A 17902-nucleotide genomic window follows, 5' to 3' on the forward strand; every position below is an offset into this window, starting at 1 on the left:
AGCATGATGCAGCCACCACCATGCTTCACGGTAGGGATGGAATGTCTTTAATTATGTGTGGTGCTTGGCTTATGCCAAACATTGTGTTTAATCTGATGGCCAAAAAGCTCAATTTTGGTTTCACCAGGCCATAAAACCTTCTTCCAGCTGACCTCAGAATCTCCCACATACCTTCTGGCAAACTCTAGCCAAGATTTCATGTGAGTTTTTTTCCAACAGTGGCCTTCTCTTTGCCACTCTCCCATAAAGCTGCGACTGGTGAAGCACCTGGGCAACAGCTGTATGCACAGTGTCTCCCATCTCAGCCACTGAAGCTTGTAACTCCTCCTGAGTTGTTGTAAGTCTCTCAGTGGCCTCCCCTTCTTGCACGGTCAGGTCACTCATTTTGTTGAGGACGGCCTGCTCTAAGCAGATTTGCAAACGTACATTAGTGCCATAGACTTCCATTTCTTGATGATTGACTTAACTGTACTCCAAGGGATATTCAATGAATTGGAAATTTTCTTGAATCCTCTCTTGACTTGTTCTTTTCAATAGCCTTTTTGTGGAGTTACATGGAGTGTTCTTTTGTCTTCGTGGTGTAGTTTTTGCCAGGATACTGACTCACCAGTACTTGGTCACTTCAGATACAGGTGTATTTTTACTACAGTCAATTGAAACACCTTGACTGCACACAGGTGATCTCCATTTAACTAATTATGTGACTTCTAAAACCAACTGGCTGCACAGGTGATGATTTGGGGTGTCATATTAATAGGAGTGAATTCTTATGAATCAATTATTTTGTGCTTTATATTTGTAGTTAATTTAGATCACTTTGTAGAGATCTGTTTTCACTCTGACACAAAAGAGTCTTTTTCTGATGATCAGTGTCAACAACAGCCAAATTAAATCCACTGTGATTCAATGTTGTAAAGCAATAAAGCATGAAAATTTTCAAGGGGGATGAATACGTTTTATAGGCAATGTTGATCTTCATGTGGCCATGTGGCCAAGTGGTTAAGGCATTGGACTAGCTACCTGAAGGTTGTGAGTTCGAGCCCCAGCTGAGCGAACGTGTTGTGTCCTTGAGCAAGGCACTTAACCACACATTGCTCTGTGATGACACTGGTGCCAAGCTGTATGGGTCCTAATGCCCTTCCCTTGGACAACATTGGTGTCGTGGAGAGGGGAGACTTGCAGCATGGGCAACTGCCGGTCTCCCATACAACCTTGCCCAGGCCTGCGTCCTGGAGAGTGAAGACTTTCCAGGCGCAGATCCATGGTCTTGCAAGACTAACGGATGCCTTTAAGATCGTCATGCCACCAACCTGATCGATTTCTCCTTCCATTAATTTTTTTTCCACTTGCCTTCCCTCTTCTTGAATTCCCCACTTCATCTCCCTTCTTACCTCTTCTACCTCCTGACCTGTCTATCTCCTCCCCCGGTTTCCCTTATCCTTCCCTTTCTCCCTTGGTCCATTCTCTTCTCCTATTCTTTCTTCTTCACCCCTTCATCTACCTTCACTTTTTTCCACCTATCACCTCCCAGCTTCTCACTTCGTAACCCCCCTCCTCCCTGCCCCCTCAACTGGCTTTACCTATCACCTTCTTGCTTGTACACCTTAACCTTCCCCCCAACTTCTTATTCTGGCTGCTTTCTCCTTCCCTTCCAGTCCCAATGAAGGGTATCTATTCGAAACATCAACAGTTTATTGCCCCCCCCCCCCCGTAAATGCTGCCTGACCTGCTGAGTTCCTCCAACATTGTGTATGTGTTACTCAGGTTATTGGAAAACAAATGGAAGAGCATACAATGTGAAGAATATATGTAACAGAACATTTTATTTTATTTCTGTGTTTTTGCACATTTTGCTCCAAACCAAAGAGGAATCTCAGGGTTGTATGCTGCATACTCTCCTGGATGATAAATTTTTAATATCTATACTACTAACTTGATTTTTAATAAAGTTCTTTATCGTTGTTGAATGTTGTTGTCTTTTGTGCATATCTCGCCAACACCTCATAGTAAATTCCTAATAAGAAACCATGGAAACCATAGAAAAACTACAGCACAGAAACAGGCCTTTTGGCCCTTCTTGGCTGTGCCGAACCATTTTCTGCCTAGTCCCACTGACCTGCACACGGACCATATCCCTCCATACACCTCCCATCCATGTATCTGTCCAATTTATTCTTAAATGTTAAAAAAGAACCCGCATTTACCACCTTGTCTGGCAGCTCATTCCATACTCCCACCACTCTCTGTGTGAAGAAGCCCCCCCAATGTTCCCTTTAAACTTTTCCCCCCCTCACCCTTAACCCATGTCCTCTGGTTTTTTTCTCCCCTTGCCTCAGTGGAAAAAGCCTGCTTGCATTCACTCTATCTATACCCATCATAATTTTATATACCTCTATCAAATCTCCCCTCATTCTTCTACGCTGCAGGGAATAAAGTCCCAACCTATTCAACCTTTCTCTGTAACTGAGTTTCTCAAGTCCCGGCAACATCCTTGTAAACCTTCTCTGCACTCTTTCAACCTTATTTATATCCTTCCTGTAATTTGGTGACCAAAACTGAACACAATACTCCAGATTCGGCCTCACCAATGCCTTATACAACCTCATCATAACATTCCAGCTCTTATACTCAATACTTTGATTAATAAAGGCCAATGTACCAAAAGCTCTCTTTACGACCCTATCTACCTGTGACGCCACTTTTAGGGAATTTTGTATCTGTATTCCCAGATCCCTCTGTTCGACTGCACTCCTCAGTGTCTTACCATTAACCCTGTATGTTCTACGTTGGTTTGTCCTTCCAACGTGCAATACCTCACACTTGTCTGTATTAAACGCCATCTGCCATTTTTCAGCCCATTTTTCCAGCTGGTCCAAGTCCCTCTGCAGGCTCTGAAAACCTTCCTCACTGTCTACTACACCTCCAATCTTTGTATCAGCAAATTTGCTGATCCAATTTACCACATTATCATCCAGATCATTGATATAGATGACAAATAACAATGGACCCAGCACTGATCCCTGTGGCGCACCACTAGTCACAGGCCTCCACTCGGAGAAGCAATTCTCTACTACCACTCTTTGGCTTCTTCCATTGAGCCAATGTCTAATCCAATTTACCACCTCTCCATGTGTACCTAGCGACTGAATTTTCCTAACTAACCTCCCATGCGGGACCTTGTCAAAGGCCTTACTGAAGTCCATGTAGACAATATCCACTGCCTTCCCTTCATCCACTTTCCTGGTAACCTCCTCGAAAAACTCCAACAGATTGGTCAAACATGACCTACCACGCACAAAGCCATGTTGACTCTCCCTAATAAGCCCCTGTCTATCCAAATGCTTGTAGATTCTGTCTCTTAGTACTCTCTCCAATAACTTACCTAGTACCGACGTTAAACCTACTGGCCTATGATTTCCCGATTACTTTTCGATCCTTTTTTAAACAACGGAACAACATGAGCCATTCTCCAATCTTCCGGCACCTCACCTGTAGACAGCGACATTTTAAATATTTCTGCCAGGGCCCCCGCAATATCAACACTAGTCTCTTTCAAGGTCCGAGGGAACACTCTGTCAGGTCCCGGGGATTTATCCACTTTAATTTTCCTCAAGACAGCAAGCACCTCCTCCTTTTCAATCTGTACAGTTTCCATGATCTCACTACTTGTTTCCCTTAATTCCACAGACTTCATGCCAGTTTCCTTAGTAAATACAGACGCAAAAAACCTATTTAAGATCTCCCCCATTTCCTTTGGTTCCGCACATAGCCGACCACTCTGATCTTCAAGAGGACCAATTTTATCCCTTACAATCCTTTTGCTCTTAATATACCTGTAAAAGCTCTTTGGATTATTCTTCACTTTGACTGCCAAGGCAATCTCATGTATTCTTTTAGCCCTCCTGATTTCTTTCTTAAGTATTTTCTTGCACTTCTTATACTCCTCAAGCACCTTATTTACTCCCTGTTTCCTATACATATCCTACAACTCCCTCTTCTTCTTTATCAGAGTTGCAATATCCCTTGAGAACCAAGGTTCCTTATTCTTATTCACTTTGCCTTTAATCCTGACAGGAACATACAAACTCTGCATTCTCAAAATTTCTCCTTTGAAGGCTTCCCATCTACCGACCACATCTTTACCAGAGAACAACCTGTCCCAATCCACGCTTTTTAGATCCTTTCTCACTTCTTCAAATTTGGCCTTCTTCCAGTTCAGAACTTCAACTCTAGGACCAGGTCTATCCTTGTCCATGATCAAGTTGAAACTAATGGTGTTATGATCACTGGAACCAAAGTGCTCCCCTACACAGACTTCCGTCACTTGTCCTAACTCGTTTCCTAACAGGAGATAAATATAAATGTATATGATGAATAAAGTGATCCTTTAATAATGGTACTAATGAAAAAGGCCGAAGTAGAGTGGACACTGAGAGGATGTTTCTTATAGTCTAGGACCGGAGGGCACAGACTCAGAATACATGGACGTCCCTTTAGCAGAGAAATGAGGAGGAATTTCTTTCGCCAGAGAGTGGTTAATCTGTGGAATTCATTGCCACAGGCAGCTGTGGAGGCCAAGTCTTTATGTATATTTATGGCAGAGATGAATAGATTCTTGATTCATAAGGGTGTCAAAGGTCTACCGGAAAAAAAAGGCAGAAGAATGGAATTGAGAGGGATAATAAATAAACCACAATGGAATGGCAGAGCAGACCTGATGGGCCAAATGGCCTAATTTTGCTCCCATGTCTTATGGTCCACTGACCTATTCCAATCTCACTTACCACTTGTTCCCTGCATTTTTTAAAAGTCAAACCATTAAAACAGCCATGTCTAACAAATTTTGTTAAAATGGTTGGTAGGGGATGTTGTCATAAGGACATTCTACTAAAGACCATCAGTGGCTGGGTGGAGATATGTCCCTACCAAAGGTGCTCCTTCCCTCCGCTAGCCTGCAGGTCACCCTTGGGCGAGGCGTAGCACCTGCTTAACCCCCCCCCCCCCCACCAAATCAGGGTCACGTGAAGCCACGGGAGCAGGTGGTGAATGGTCATATGAGCAGCTGGTGCATATCACAAGTCCTTGGTTATGCCATCACTAGCACCAGGCAGACAATCTCTGAAGACACTGTCTTGTAAAGACACTGCCCAGAAGGCAGCAATGGCAAACCACTTCTATGGAAAAATTTAACAAGAACAATCTTGGTCATGAGACCGTGATCGCCTACGTCACATGACACGGTACATAATGATGATAATTAACTAACCAAGTTTGTTAAAATGGTCAGTCGGGAATGTCGTCATAATAGCTTTCTACTAAAAATGGAGTCAAAACGGTTGTCATGATGCGTCTAGTATGGCAGTGTAGTGGGTAGTGCTTCTCGCTGTCACTTTCAGCTTCCACCGCTGGCTGGCAGTCTTGTGAAAAGGAGAGCTGAATGTGTCAGTCTCTCCCTGCCAGTACACAGCCTCTCCAACAGCAAGCCTCTTGTAGTGCCTCCTCGCTGGCGACACACGGAAACTGAACTCCTTTCGGACTCAGGCTGAACTACAGAGGAGGAGGTCTGGCCCCTGCACACGTAGCACGCAGGCCCACTGGTGTGTGGACTCGACCTGGTGTGTGTGAACCAGATCTCCAGCTACGGGTAAATAGCCCCACTACCTTGTGGGCAGCTTCGGGAAAGATGAAGGCTGCGGGAGTAAACCCAGAAAGCAAATCCGGACTGGAGGCCCTAAGGTAGCTGGACGTCATTGACCATCCTTCCGGCAGCTCCTGCAGCCAAGCTGGTGCCAAATGTATTGCTTCATAAGCTTTCCTTTGGACTACACTGGTGAGGCTGAGAGGGGGATCTAGACAATTGGGCATCTCAGGATCTCCATACCTTCTGCCCAGGCTTGTGATGATGATCATCATCACCCATTGTCCTTCGAGACGGACGGATGCCAACGAGCAAACGAACAAAAGATCTGGGTTTGAATGGGTGGCACGGTTTCCACCTCAGTTGTGTGTTTGAAAACTCTTGATATAGCAAGGACACATACAACCAGTAATGAGTTAGAAGACAGCAAACTGAGATGTGAATGGGGCAATGAGTAGAGTTTATCAACAGATTATGATTTCAATACACTTACTTTGATAGGGCAGTCAAAGCTTTCATGAAATCCTTCTCTGGTGTACAGTCCGACCACCTGGACCTGTTTGGTAAACAAAAAGCACGGTCACAAAACCAGAGAGAAGCAAAACTTGCACAAGAAGAATGCGCTACAATATAACCATGCACGATAAAATGTACTCAATCATGTGTGCTTATCTCCCTGCTTTACTCACGTTATACCAATGATTGTGGGGCTATGTACAACTCCAATGCTGTAGTTAAGTTTACTGACAACACCACTGTTGTTGGTCAAATCAAAAATAGGTAGATAGATAGACAGACATACTTTATTGATCCCAAGAGAAATTGGGTTCGTTACAGTTGCACCAACCAAGAATAGAGTATAAATATAGCCATATAAAACCATAAATAGTTAAATAATAATATGTAAATTATGCCAGGAAATAAGTCCAGGACCAGCCTATTGGCTCAGGGTGTCTGACCCTCCAAGGGAGGAGTTGTAAAGTTTGATGGCCACGGGCAGGAATGACTTCCTATGACGCTCCGTGCCGCATCTCGGTGGAATGTGTCTCTGGCTGAATGTACTCCTGTGCCCAACCAGTACATTATGTAGTGAATGGGAGACATTGTCCTAGATGGCATGCAACTTGGACAGCATCCTCTTTTCAGACACCACCGTCAGAGAGTCAGCATACACTGCAGGAGGGAGATTGAAAATCTGGCTGAGTGTTGCCATAACAACAACCTCTCACTCAATGTCAGCAAAACCAAACAGCGAACTCTCGCTATCAGGAACAAGCCTGAGGTCCATGAGCCAGTCCTCATGAGAGGAATGGAGGTGAAGAGGGTCTGTAGTTTTAAATTCATTGGCATTAACATGTCAGAAGATATGTCCTGCGACAAACAGTAAGAGTCATTGGAAAGAAGGCTCGGCAGGACCTCTACTTCCTTAGAAGTTTGCGTTGATTGAGCAAAAACTTTGACAAATGTCTGCAGGTGCAAATTGGAGAGTATCCTAACTGGCTGCATCACAGCCTGGTATGGAAGCACCAATGCCCAGGAGTGGACAAAAAAACTACAGAAAGTGGTGAATCATAAACATGAGAGATTCTGCAAATGTCGGAAATCCAGAGTAACACACACAAAATGCTGGAGGAACTCTACAAGCCAGGCAGCATCTATGGAAATGAATGAACAGTCAATGTTTCGGGCTGAGACCCTTCGTCAGAACTGGAAAGGAAGCAAGTAGCAGGGTGAATACAGCTAGCCCATCTTAGGCAAAGTCTCCCACCGCACAGTACATTTACGTAGAGAAAGCAGAATCCAGCATTAAAAATCCCCACCATCCAGGCCATGCTCTCTTCTCACCACCACCACCAAGCAGGAGGGACAGTATCCACAGGTCTCCCATCTCCAGGTTCAGAACAACTATCAGGCTCCTGAACCAGCAAGGGTAACTTCATTCACCACAACACTGAACTCGTTCTATGACCTACAGACTCACTTTCAAGGACTCCTTACAACTCAGGTTTATTTTGTATATTATATATGTTCAATACTAGATTTTATTTGCACAATGTGTCTTCTTTTGCACACTGGTTGTCAGTCTATATGCAAGTTTTTCATAAATTCTATTGTAATTTTTTGTTTCTGTAAATTACTGCAGCAAAGTGAGTCATATATAGTAACATAAACTACGGTGCTGAACTCTTTGGCACAAACAGTGTATATAGCTAGGGTGCCTAAGACTTTTGCACAGTACAGTATTTATCAACATGGAGTGGAGAGCGAGTTTGTAAATCTGGCAGGGGCAAAGGACTTTGGGCATGGTGAGGGTGGATTGTCGCAGGAGGGGTGTGGGACAGGTGGCAGAGAAGGTGTGCCAGGGGTTGGTGCCGGTGCGGACACACCCAGACCTGAGGCACCAGGCAAGGTCATTTGATTCCAAACAATTGGTTTATTGATCATTACAGAATGTCCCTCTGATGCTTCCTGCTCCCTCCCCTCTCCCTTCCCCTTTTCCCAACCGTGATTCCCCTCTCCCTGCCCCCTTCCCACTCTCAGTCCACAATAGAGACCCATATCAGAGTCAGGTTTATCATCACTCACATATCTCATGAAATTTGTTGCTTTTTGCTGCAGCAGTACAGTGCATAAAATTACTACAGTACGATGCAAAAATCCTAGTTAAATATATGTGGCTAAGTCTTTCGCACAGTACTGTACCTACATTTTGATCATAACTTTGACGATGAATGGTGATTGAACTTATCAAGAACATGGTGAGAACCCAAATGTAAAACTGTCACTTGGTCGCTCAGCGGATTGAATGTGCTTGTCTATGGGTGGATGTTCCTTCGCATGCAGATTCAGGGACATGGGGACTTCTGGCTCCGTTTGCTCTTCTCATTGCTGTCACTCTGTCTGTTACTTGGTGTTTACCATGGTAACGAGGCTAACTCATGTAAAAGTACGTTTACTCTTCTGTTGTCGTACTTGCTCTGTGCATACATGACAGCAATGACCTGGAAATCACTGTGTGTGAGGTGATTAAAGAGATGACAAGCCACGATGGCAAGATTAGCTTCATTTGTCACCAGCACATCGAAACATCGGAATCAGAATGAGGTTTATCAGCACCAGCATGTGTCGCGAAGTTTGTGAACTTTGCAACAGCAGTTCAATGCAATACATAATAATAGGAAAATAACAGTAAATTACAGCAAGCATATAAAATAGTTAAATTAAATAAGTTGTGCAAAAATAGAAATGAAAAAGTGGTGAGGTAGTGTTCATGGGTTCAATGTCCATTTAGATGGCAGAGGGGAAGAAGCTGTTCCCGAATTGTTGAATGTGCGCCTGTAGGCTTCTGTACCTCCTACCTGAAGGGAGCAATGAGAAGAGGCCGTAACTTGGGTGATGGGGGTCCTTGATGATGGATGCCGCCATTTTGAGGCATCACTCCTTAAAGATGTCCTGGATGCTGGGGAGACGGGTGCCCACGACGGAGCTGGCTACCCTCTACAGCTTTCTTCGACCCTCTCCCCATACCAGACGGTGATGCAGCCAGTTAGAATGCTCTCCACCGTACGTCTGTGGAAGTTTGCTAGTGTTTTTGCTGACATACCAAATCTCCCCAAACTCCTAATGAAATGTAGCTGCTGTTTTGCCTTCTCTGTAGCTGCATTGATTAGAAATGAAATACATACATCGCGATACTTTAAGCAGTGAAGTTTGTGCTGGGTAGCCTGCAAGTCTTGGCAATCTTCTGGCACCAACAGAGCATGCCCACAACTTATTAACCCTAACCCGTACGTCTTTGGAGTGTGAGAGGAAACCGGATCACCCACAGCAACTGTGAACTGATCGAGCTAAGCGGTATGCTATCATGCTGCCTAAAATGGTTATTTTATAGGTTCTTGAGGGAATTTGTTTGGGGAACAAGTTGCTTGGACACAGAGCACGAGTTTCTTTTTGTCAGAGAGGCTTGGACCCGGGGCACAGCCTCAAAACACAAACACACCCCTTTAGAAAAGAAATGACAAGGAATTTCTTCAGCCAAAGAGTGGTGAATCTGTAGAATGCATTACCATGGATGTTTGGGGAGGCCAAGTCATTGGGTATATCTAAAGCAGAGGTTTATAGGTTCTTGATTAGTCAGGGTGTCAAAGGTTACGGGGAGGAGGCAGGAGAATAGGGTTGAGAAGGAAAATCAATCAGCCATGATCATGGGCAGCATGGTAGCATAGTTGCTAGCACAATGCTTTACAGTCCTAGCGATGCTATTCCCATCAATGCCTGTAAGGAGTTTGTACTTTCTCCCCGTGACTGTGTGGGTTTCCTCTGGGTGCTTCACTATCCTCCCACAGTCCAAAGACGCATTGGTTGGTGGGTTAATTGGTCTTTGTAAATTGTCCTGTGATTAGGCTAGGGTTAAATTGGGGTTGCTGGGCCATTTGGCTTGAAGTGACGTAAGGGCCTGTTCCATGCTGTATCTCACTAAATAAATAAATATACATAGGTGTGTGTGTGCGTGTGTGTGTGTGTGTGTGTGTGTGTGTGTGTGTGTGTGTGTGTGTGTGTGTGTGTGTGTGTGTACGCGCGCGCGCGTGCATCTATATACATACACTCAAACCCAGCATAGCGCTGACTCGTTAAAATGCAATTATTCAATTCTTCATTAAAATTTTTTAAATGACAAAAATTCATTCTAAACAACACTTAAAACTTCTCAAGAGCGGCCACCATTACAGTCAACATTCAATCAGCCAATGAGAACACTTTACACGCACTCTGCGCCACTCACAACCAATCACATATTAGTTCACGCTCTGCCTCCCCTGCATGTGTAAAACTTCTTGCTCACTTGCCAACTTATTCCATTTTTTTCACCCTTAATGTCTGGAAAGCGGCCTGCATCTTCTAATGAGGGGAGTACATCTGATAGGCCTAGGGAAACCATTAGCATGGATGTGAAACTCCTAGGATTCCAGGTGGAACCAATCATCTAAACCATTGCTGAACTGGCCAATGATGTGTGATTAGAGGGTTAATGATGGCGTTGTTGGAAGAGTTCCTGCTTTTTCATGGTGAGAGCCTTAATAATGAAGATGCTTTGAGAATTGGCAGAGCAACACATCCTGGGTGAATCTGAGGACACGGGTGGAGAAGAGGAAACTCCAGCAAGAAACCTCACCACAAAATTCCTCAGCACTAGCATCACCTCAATCATTCAAATCATGGACCAGTTCATCGATGATAACCCTGACTAGCTGGCTGGTGACACAGTGGCATCAGCGCCGAACTCCGGAGCGAAGGCTCCCGAGTTTGAATCCAAGTCGGGCCGCCCCCCGAGCACGCTTTCCATCCGTGCCAGGTTGAGCGTCGAGCTAGCCACTCGGCCTCGTGAAAAACAAGGGTCAAGTCAGGAACGTTCATATCGTGACCTGGTTAATCTGAAAGGAGACTGACACTATGTGCCAGACAAGAAGGAAGGAAGCTAGGAAGGAAGACCCTGACTGGGAGCAAAGCAATAAGGCAAAGAGAGGTGTTCTTGACATGATTTCCTGCTACCGAGAACTGAAGAAAAGGTAGTCAAATCTCGACACCCACTTGAAGAAGAAACTAAAGTCAGAGGAGGACCCACAGCCTGGGTAGTTATAATGACCTCGCAAAGAGCTGACTCAGTGTTCCATCTCTGAGGAACGCATCCTCAGCGTTAAGCAACACACATCAAAGTTGCTGGTGAACGCAGTACGTCAGGACGAAGGGTCTCGGCCCGAAACGTTGACTGTACCTCTTCCTAGATATGCTGCCTGGCCTGCTGCGTTCACCAGCAACTTTTATGTGTGTTGCTTGAAATTCCAGCATCTGCAGAATTCCTCGTGTTTGTGTTTTTAAATCCTCAGCGTTTTGGGTCTGAGTGTATAAATACACTTACATTAAGTATATATATTAAAGAAGTAGTCCCATGGAATCATGTCACATTCTAACAGTGACTTAAATCATCAGATTTTCCAAATATTATGAGCCATTGAATGTTTTGTCTTCAATTCTTGCTGCATTGGTAGAGACACCATTGTTCCAATAGTGAAGAGCTTGTTTCCCTGTTCAGAAGCAGATAAAAGATATTCAGACATACCCACCGAGGTTTTTCTGTCTTGTGTTCCTCTCTCAATCTGTTTCATTTAATGTAACAGAAAGAAACCTCTTCTATAAATGAAACTCCAAGAGGATGAAACTAACCCCTTCAGGGCGAAGACCAAGGGAACCCATAATTGATAAAAATCTAACATCTGCCAAACTTGGCTCAGTTGGACCGGCTGTACCTGCAAGTCAGAGGGTCATGTTTGATCATGTAATCCCAGCTGACAATCCAGTGCAACATTAAATGAATGCTGAACGACAACTTCTACTCCTTAATGCAGTGTTCTTGCCCCATGCGATTCCTTTTTTTCTGCTCATTCGCCACAACAGAGTGTGACGAGAATACACATAAATTAAGATGTTTGCTGGCCTGGGCTAGCACCAGTGGCATCAGCAGTTGGTCTGCCACCTGTCCTCAGGGGAGGGAGAGATAAGGAACACAATGAAGCAGCATTCGGAGGTGTTAATGAAGGAGCCATCAGTCTGGGTATTGTCAAGATCGGCTCCCCCTTTGAACCCTGAACTGTTTGAAGTGTGATGGACAGGCGATACCCCAGCAGGGGGATAAAAAGGGACAGGTTCGTTAAGGCAAGACACACACGACACCACGAGGTAACGAGACCCTGGAAGCGGTGCCCCTCCCCCCCCACGCAAGTCGGTGGGAGTCGTTTGGGAGGCTGGTTGCGGAACCAAGCCTTAGACGCACAGGGTGGAAAGGTACGATCAGTGGGAACCCGGTGTGTGTCCACCTTTGCTTGGGTGCCAGGTTCACTGCAGAGGATCGACCGCATCTGGAGGAGGGGTCACAGTCGGTGACCTCAGGTGACATCACAAAGGACTCGCCCGAAAGCTGCTTGTGAGCAATATCGCAGGTCTGTGAGTGGAAGCCGTTTTGAATGATTATTTGTTCTTGTTCTCTCTCTCCTCCCCCCCCCCCACATTGTCCATCGCCACGGCAACGATTACTGCGAACTGAACTAAATCGGACTGAACTTTGCGTCACTTTGAAATTGGTCATTTACCCCTAGACAACGATAGAGCTTGATTGATCCTGTTATCTTAATTCTGTGCACATGTGTGTTTATCATTGCTGAACTGTTGCATTTATTATCCGTTCGATTACTGTGTTGCTTGTTTCTTTAATAAAACTTTCTTAGTTCTAGTAATCCAGACTCCAACTGAGTGATCCATTTCTGCTGGTTTGGCAAGCCAGTTACGGGGTACCTAACAAGAGCAACAATGAATATACAAGTTTTTAAAGACACTTATTAAAGCGAATGTGGATCAGAAGCAACTTGATAGAGGTATATAAGACAATGAGAGAAATACAGTGCTGTGCAAAAGTCTTAAGACACATACCAGGGATGATTGATAAGTTCATGGCCTAAAGTAGCAGGAGTCAATTTTAGAAAATCTAGCACAAGGTGGCATGCCTGAATGACTATCGACCTGTGGCTCTGACATCAATTGCTATGAAGTGCTTCGGGAGATTGGTTATGGCACACATCAACCACAGCCTACTAGTCAACCTCGACGCTTTGCAATTTGCCTACCACAGCAACAGGTCAATGGCAGATGCCATCTCTCTGGCCCTACATTCCTCCTTAGAACACCTGGAGAATAAAGACGCATACATAAGGCTCCTTTTCATTGACTACAGCTCTGCCTTTAACACCATCATTCCAAATAAACTGATTCCTACGCTCCAGAACCTGGGCCTTAGCCCCCAGATCTGCAGCTGGATCTGCAACTTCCTCACAGACAGGATCCAGGCTGTAAAAATAGGGGACAAGCTCTCCTCTACAATCACTCTGAGCACCGGTGCCCCACAAGGCTGTGTACTCAGTCCCCTGCTGTACTCACTGTACACCCATGATTGTGTAGCCAAGTTTCCATCGAACTCAATATATAAGTTTGCTGATGACACAACAATTGTAGGCCGTATCCCGGGTAATGATGAGTTTGAGTACAGAGAGGAAATTAAGAACTTGATGGCATGGTGCAAAGACAATAACCTATCCCTCAACGTCAGCAAGACGAAGGAATTGGTTGTTGACTTCAGAAGGAGTAGCGGACCGCATGACCCAATTTACATCAATGGTGCGCAAGTGGAACAGGTCAAAAGCTTTAAGTTCCTCGAGGTCAATATCAGAAATGACCTGACTTGGTCCAACTATGCAGAGTTCACTGCCAAGAAGGCCCACCAGTGCCTTTACTTCCTGAGAAAACTAAATAAATTTGGCCTGTCCCCTAAAACCCTCACTAATTTTTATAGATGCACCGTAGAAAGCATTCTTCTAGGGTGCATCACAACCTGGTATGGAAGTTGTCCTGTCCAAGACCGAAAGAAGCTGCAGAAGATCGTGAACACGGCGCAGCACATCACACAAACCAATCTTCCACCCTTGGACTCACTTTACACTGCACGCTGTCGGAGCAGTGCTGCCAGGATAATCAAGGACACGATCCACCCAGCCAACACACTTTTCATCCCTCTTCCCTCCGGGAGAAGGCTCAGGAGCTTGAAGACTCGTACAGCCAGATTTGGGAACAGCTTCTTTCCAACTGTGATAAGACTGCTGAACGGATCCTGACCCGGATCTGGGCCGTACCCTCCAAATATCCGGACCTGCCTCTCAGTTTTTTGCACTACCTTACTTTACATTTTTCTATTTTCTATTTATGATTTATAATTTAAATACTTAATATTTACTAATTTTTACTATTTTTAATATTTAATCTTTGTAATCCAGGGAGTGGGAAGCGCAGAATCAAATATCGCTGTGATGATTGTACGTTCTAGTACCAATTGTTTGGCGACAATACAGTATAAAGTATAAGTACATTTATTTTTCAACATAGTCTCCTCCTACATTTACACACTTAGTCCAGTGGTCGTGGAGCATACAGATCCCTTCTTTATACAACTCTCGCTACATGCACATACAGTTCAACTCTTTGAGTGATTATGCAGAAAGTTTGAAGTTAATAACTCATCTCCTTCTACCTTAGGCCACAAACTTATCAATCACCCCTGCTGTGGACCACTTTCTGGAGGTCCAAGATGCTGACTTCTACAAAGAAGGGATCCATATGCTCCACGACCGCTGGACTAAGTGTGTAAATGTAGGAGGGAACTATGTTGAAAAATAAATGTGCTAGGTTTTCTAAAATTGACTCCTTCTACCTTAGGCCACGCACTTATCAAGCACCCCTCGTCTATCTAACTAGCGTGCCTAAGACTTTTCCACAGTACTGTAGTAATTTTATCTATTAGACTGAGCTGCGGATCACCACAAACAGTGGAGGGATGAGTAATGGCAAGGCGAGTTCAGGGGATGAGCCGAGATGGTATGTTGCAGGATCACTGCAGTTCCGGTGCCAGTGTGGCTGGCCCGGGAGTGAGGCTGGATCACATTGGGAGCTGAAGGGGTAAGTCGGGGCCCGGGCAGAGAAGTTCCGATGCTCATTCAACTGGCCCAGGATCACCCTGGGCACCGACCTGATCTGAAGAGCTGGGCCACGAAATCTGGGCTCAGAGCCAGTCAATGGGCGGCGTGGTCTAGGCCTGGAGCCTTTAACGGCAGTGGTGCCTGGGTCCTAGTGTGAGGCACGATACACTGTACAGACAATTTAAACGCTGGCCCAGATTGGAGGCAAGCAAGATCGAGGAGAGCAAGCAATTTTGCTCGCTCTCCTCGATCTTCACTCCTCTCTCCAGGGTGCCAGAGTCGTTCGTTGTTCCATCGTTGGGTCAATTTAAATGCCGGCCCAGATAGACTGAAAAGTCAGGATGAGAGGCGATTCCGCTCGTTCTCCATGATAGTCATCTCCATGGCGGTGAGGCTATGAAGACTACCCAGCTGCTGAGCTCTGAGCCTGCTATTGTGAGGAACTGATAAGTGAGGCTTTGGGTTGACACTGGGTTGCTCCAGGGTTCAGAACACTTCAATTCTTGGCATGATTTGTATTTGTTTTCTTTCTCATGCGCATCGAGAGTTCGTCTTTTATTTTTATTCTTTTTTTCTTTAATTGGGTTCTTTCGGGTTTATTACTTTGTGGCTACATGTGAGCAAGCAAATCTCAAAGTTGTATAATTTATACATTCTTTGATAATGGATCTTGAATCTTGAAGATAAAGAGTCTTTGGTTGTGGGAACTTCTCAATGGATGGGCAAGTGAATGTAGTTACCCCCTTTGGTTCAAGAGCCAGATGATTGAGAGGTAGTAACTGTTCTTGAACCTGGTGGTGTGAGTTCTGAGGCTCTTGTACCCTCTACCTGATGGCAGCAGCGAGAAGTGAGCATGAAGATCTCTGATGGGGGAGGCTGCTTTCCCATGACAGTTGTTCATGTAGATGTGCCCGGCGGTTAGGAGCGAACCAAAATGGCCAAGTGGTGTTGGCGATAAAGATTGGCTTCGTTTGTCACATATACATCGAAACATCAAAATGTACATTCAACTGTGTCATTTGTGTCAACGGCCAACAGTCTGAGGATGTGCTGGGGGCAGCCTGTAAGCATCACCACGCCTCTTAGCATTCCCACAGCGTACTAACCCTACATCATGCATCTCTGGATTGTGCAAGGACACTGGAGCACCCAGAGCTGGTGTCAGAAGCACAGCAACAGTTGTGGGGCTGACCTCCAACATATCCTTAGAGCAAACAATGCAATTCACTGTGTGTTTTGATGTACAGGTGACAAATCAAACTGATCTTTCAGAGAAGTCGTTTCCTCCAGCGAATTCCCCAACCACATTCGAGGCTGCTTCAAGGGAAACTGGACTTCGTAAAAGTAGGGAGTGGGAAAGTGAGAAATCTGTGATGAACCCTTATAAAATACTGGTTCAACCACAAAGTGAACACTGCATTAAATTCTGATCATGGCATCTTGGAAAGGATTTGAAGGCCCTTAAGAGGATAGAGAAATGATTTACCATCATAGCTCTTGGCACGAGGACTTTATATTACAGGAAAAGATGAGAAAAGGTGAAATTGTTTGCAGAGAAGTTTAGTTGAGATATTACGGAGGTTTGCAAAAATATAAATCCTCTCCAGATGTCTCATTAAAGAGAATTGTGTCCACTGGTAGAAGAATCCAGAATATACACCATAGAACACTACAGCACAGCAAAGGCCCTTCGATCTACAATGTTGTGCAGACCTTTTAACCTGCACTAAGATCAATATAATACTTCCCTCCTACATCGTCATTCACTTTTCTATCATCCATGTGGCTATCTAATTGCTTCTTAAGTGCTCCTAAAGTATCTGTCTCCATCACCACACTTGGCAGGGTGTTCCACACACCCACTTGTAAAGAACCTATCTCTGACATCCCTCCTATATTTTCCTGCAAACACCTCAAAACTATATCCCCTTGTATTAGCCTTTTTCACCCTGGGGAAAACTCTCTGGCTGCCCACTCAATCACTACCTCTTATCAAGTTTAATTGTCATTCAACTATACATGATGACCCATGAATACAGCCAAACTTCTACCTCGCAGTCACACACAGCAAAGACACATATAGCACGTCATAAACTTGAGAAAGTATGTAGATGCTGGAAATCCAAGGCAACACACACAAGTTGCTGCAGGAACTCAGCAGAACAGGCAGGACCGATGGAAATGAACAAACTGTCGACGTTTCTGGCAGAGACCCTTCTTCAGGATTGGAAAGGAAGAGGCAAGGTGTCAGAACATAAAGGTGGTGGAGGGGATGGAGGCTAGCTAGAAGGTGGTTGGTGAAGCCAGGTGGGTGGGAACGGTAAAAGGCTGGAGAGGAAGGAATCTGGTAGGCAAAGAGAGTGGACCATAGAAGATAGGGAAGGAGGAGGCGATTGGCAGGCAAGAGGAGGCAAAAAGCCAGAATGGGAAATAGAAGAAGAGGGGAGGGGGAGGGGATTTTTATTTTGCATTAGGAGAAATCAATATTCATGCTATCATGTTGGAGGCTACCCAGATGGAACACAAGGTGCTGTTTCTCCACCATGAGAGGCCTCATCTTGGCACAAAAGGAGGTCATGGACCGACATGTCAGAATGGGAATGGGAATGAGAATCGGAATTAAAATGCTACTGGAAGTTCCGCTTGCGGCGGATGGAGCGGAGGTGCTCTTCAAAGTGGTCCCCGATTA

At 45.0% G+C, this 17902-nt stretch overlaps 1 protein-coding gene across 2 annotated transcripts in view; it reads right to left on the minus strand.

Annotated features, from left to right (window-relative positions):
* vps41 (VPS41 subunit of HOPS complex) overlaps positions 1 to 17902 on the minus strand; it is a 241139-nt gene that overhangs the window by 137297 nt on the left and 85940 nt on the right. For both annotated transcript variants that reach the window (XM_072252115.1, XM_072252108.1), the window contains exon 6: positions 6132 to 6194. In XM_072252115.1, the coding sequence (XP_072108216.1) occupies positions 6132 to 6194 (63 nt within the window). The remainder of the gene's footprint in view (positions 1 to 6131; positions 6195 to 17902) is intronic.

This window comes from Mobula birostris, chromosome 1 (assembly GCF_030028105.1).
Source record: "Mobula birostris isolate sMobBir1 chromosome 1, sMobBir1.hap1, whole genome shotgun sequence".
NCBI lineage: Eukaryota > Metazoa > Chordata > Chondrichthyes > Myliobatiformes > Myliobatidae > Mobula > Mobula birostris.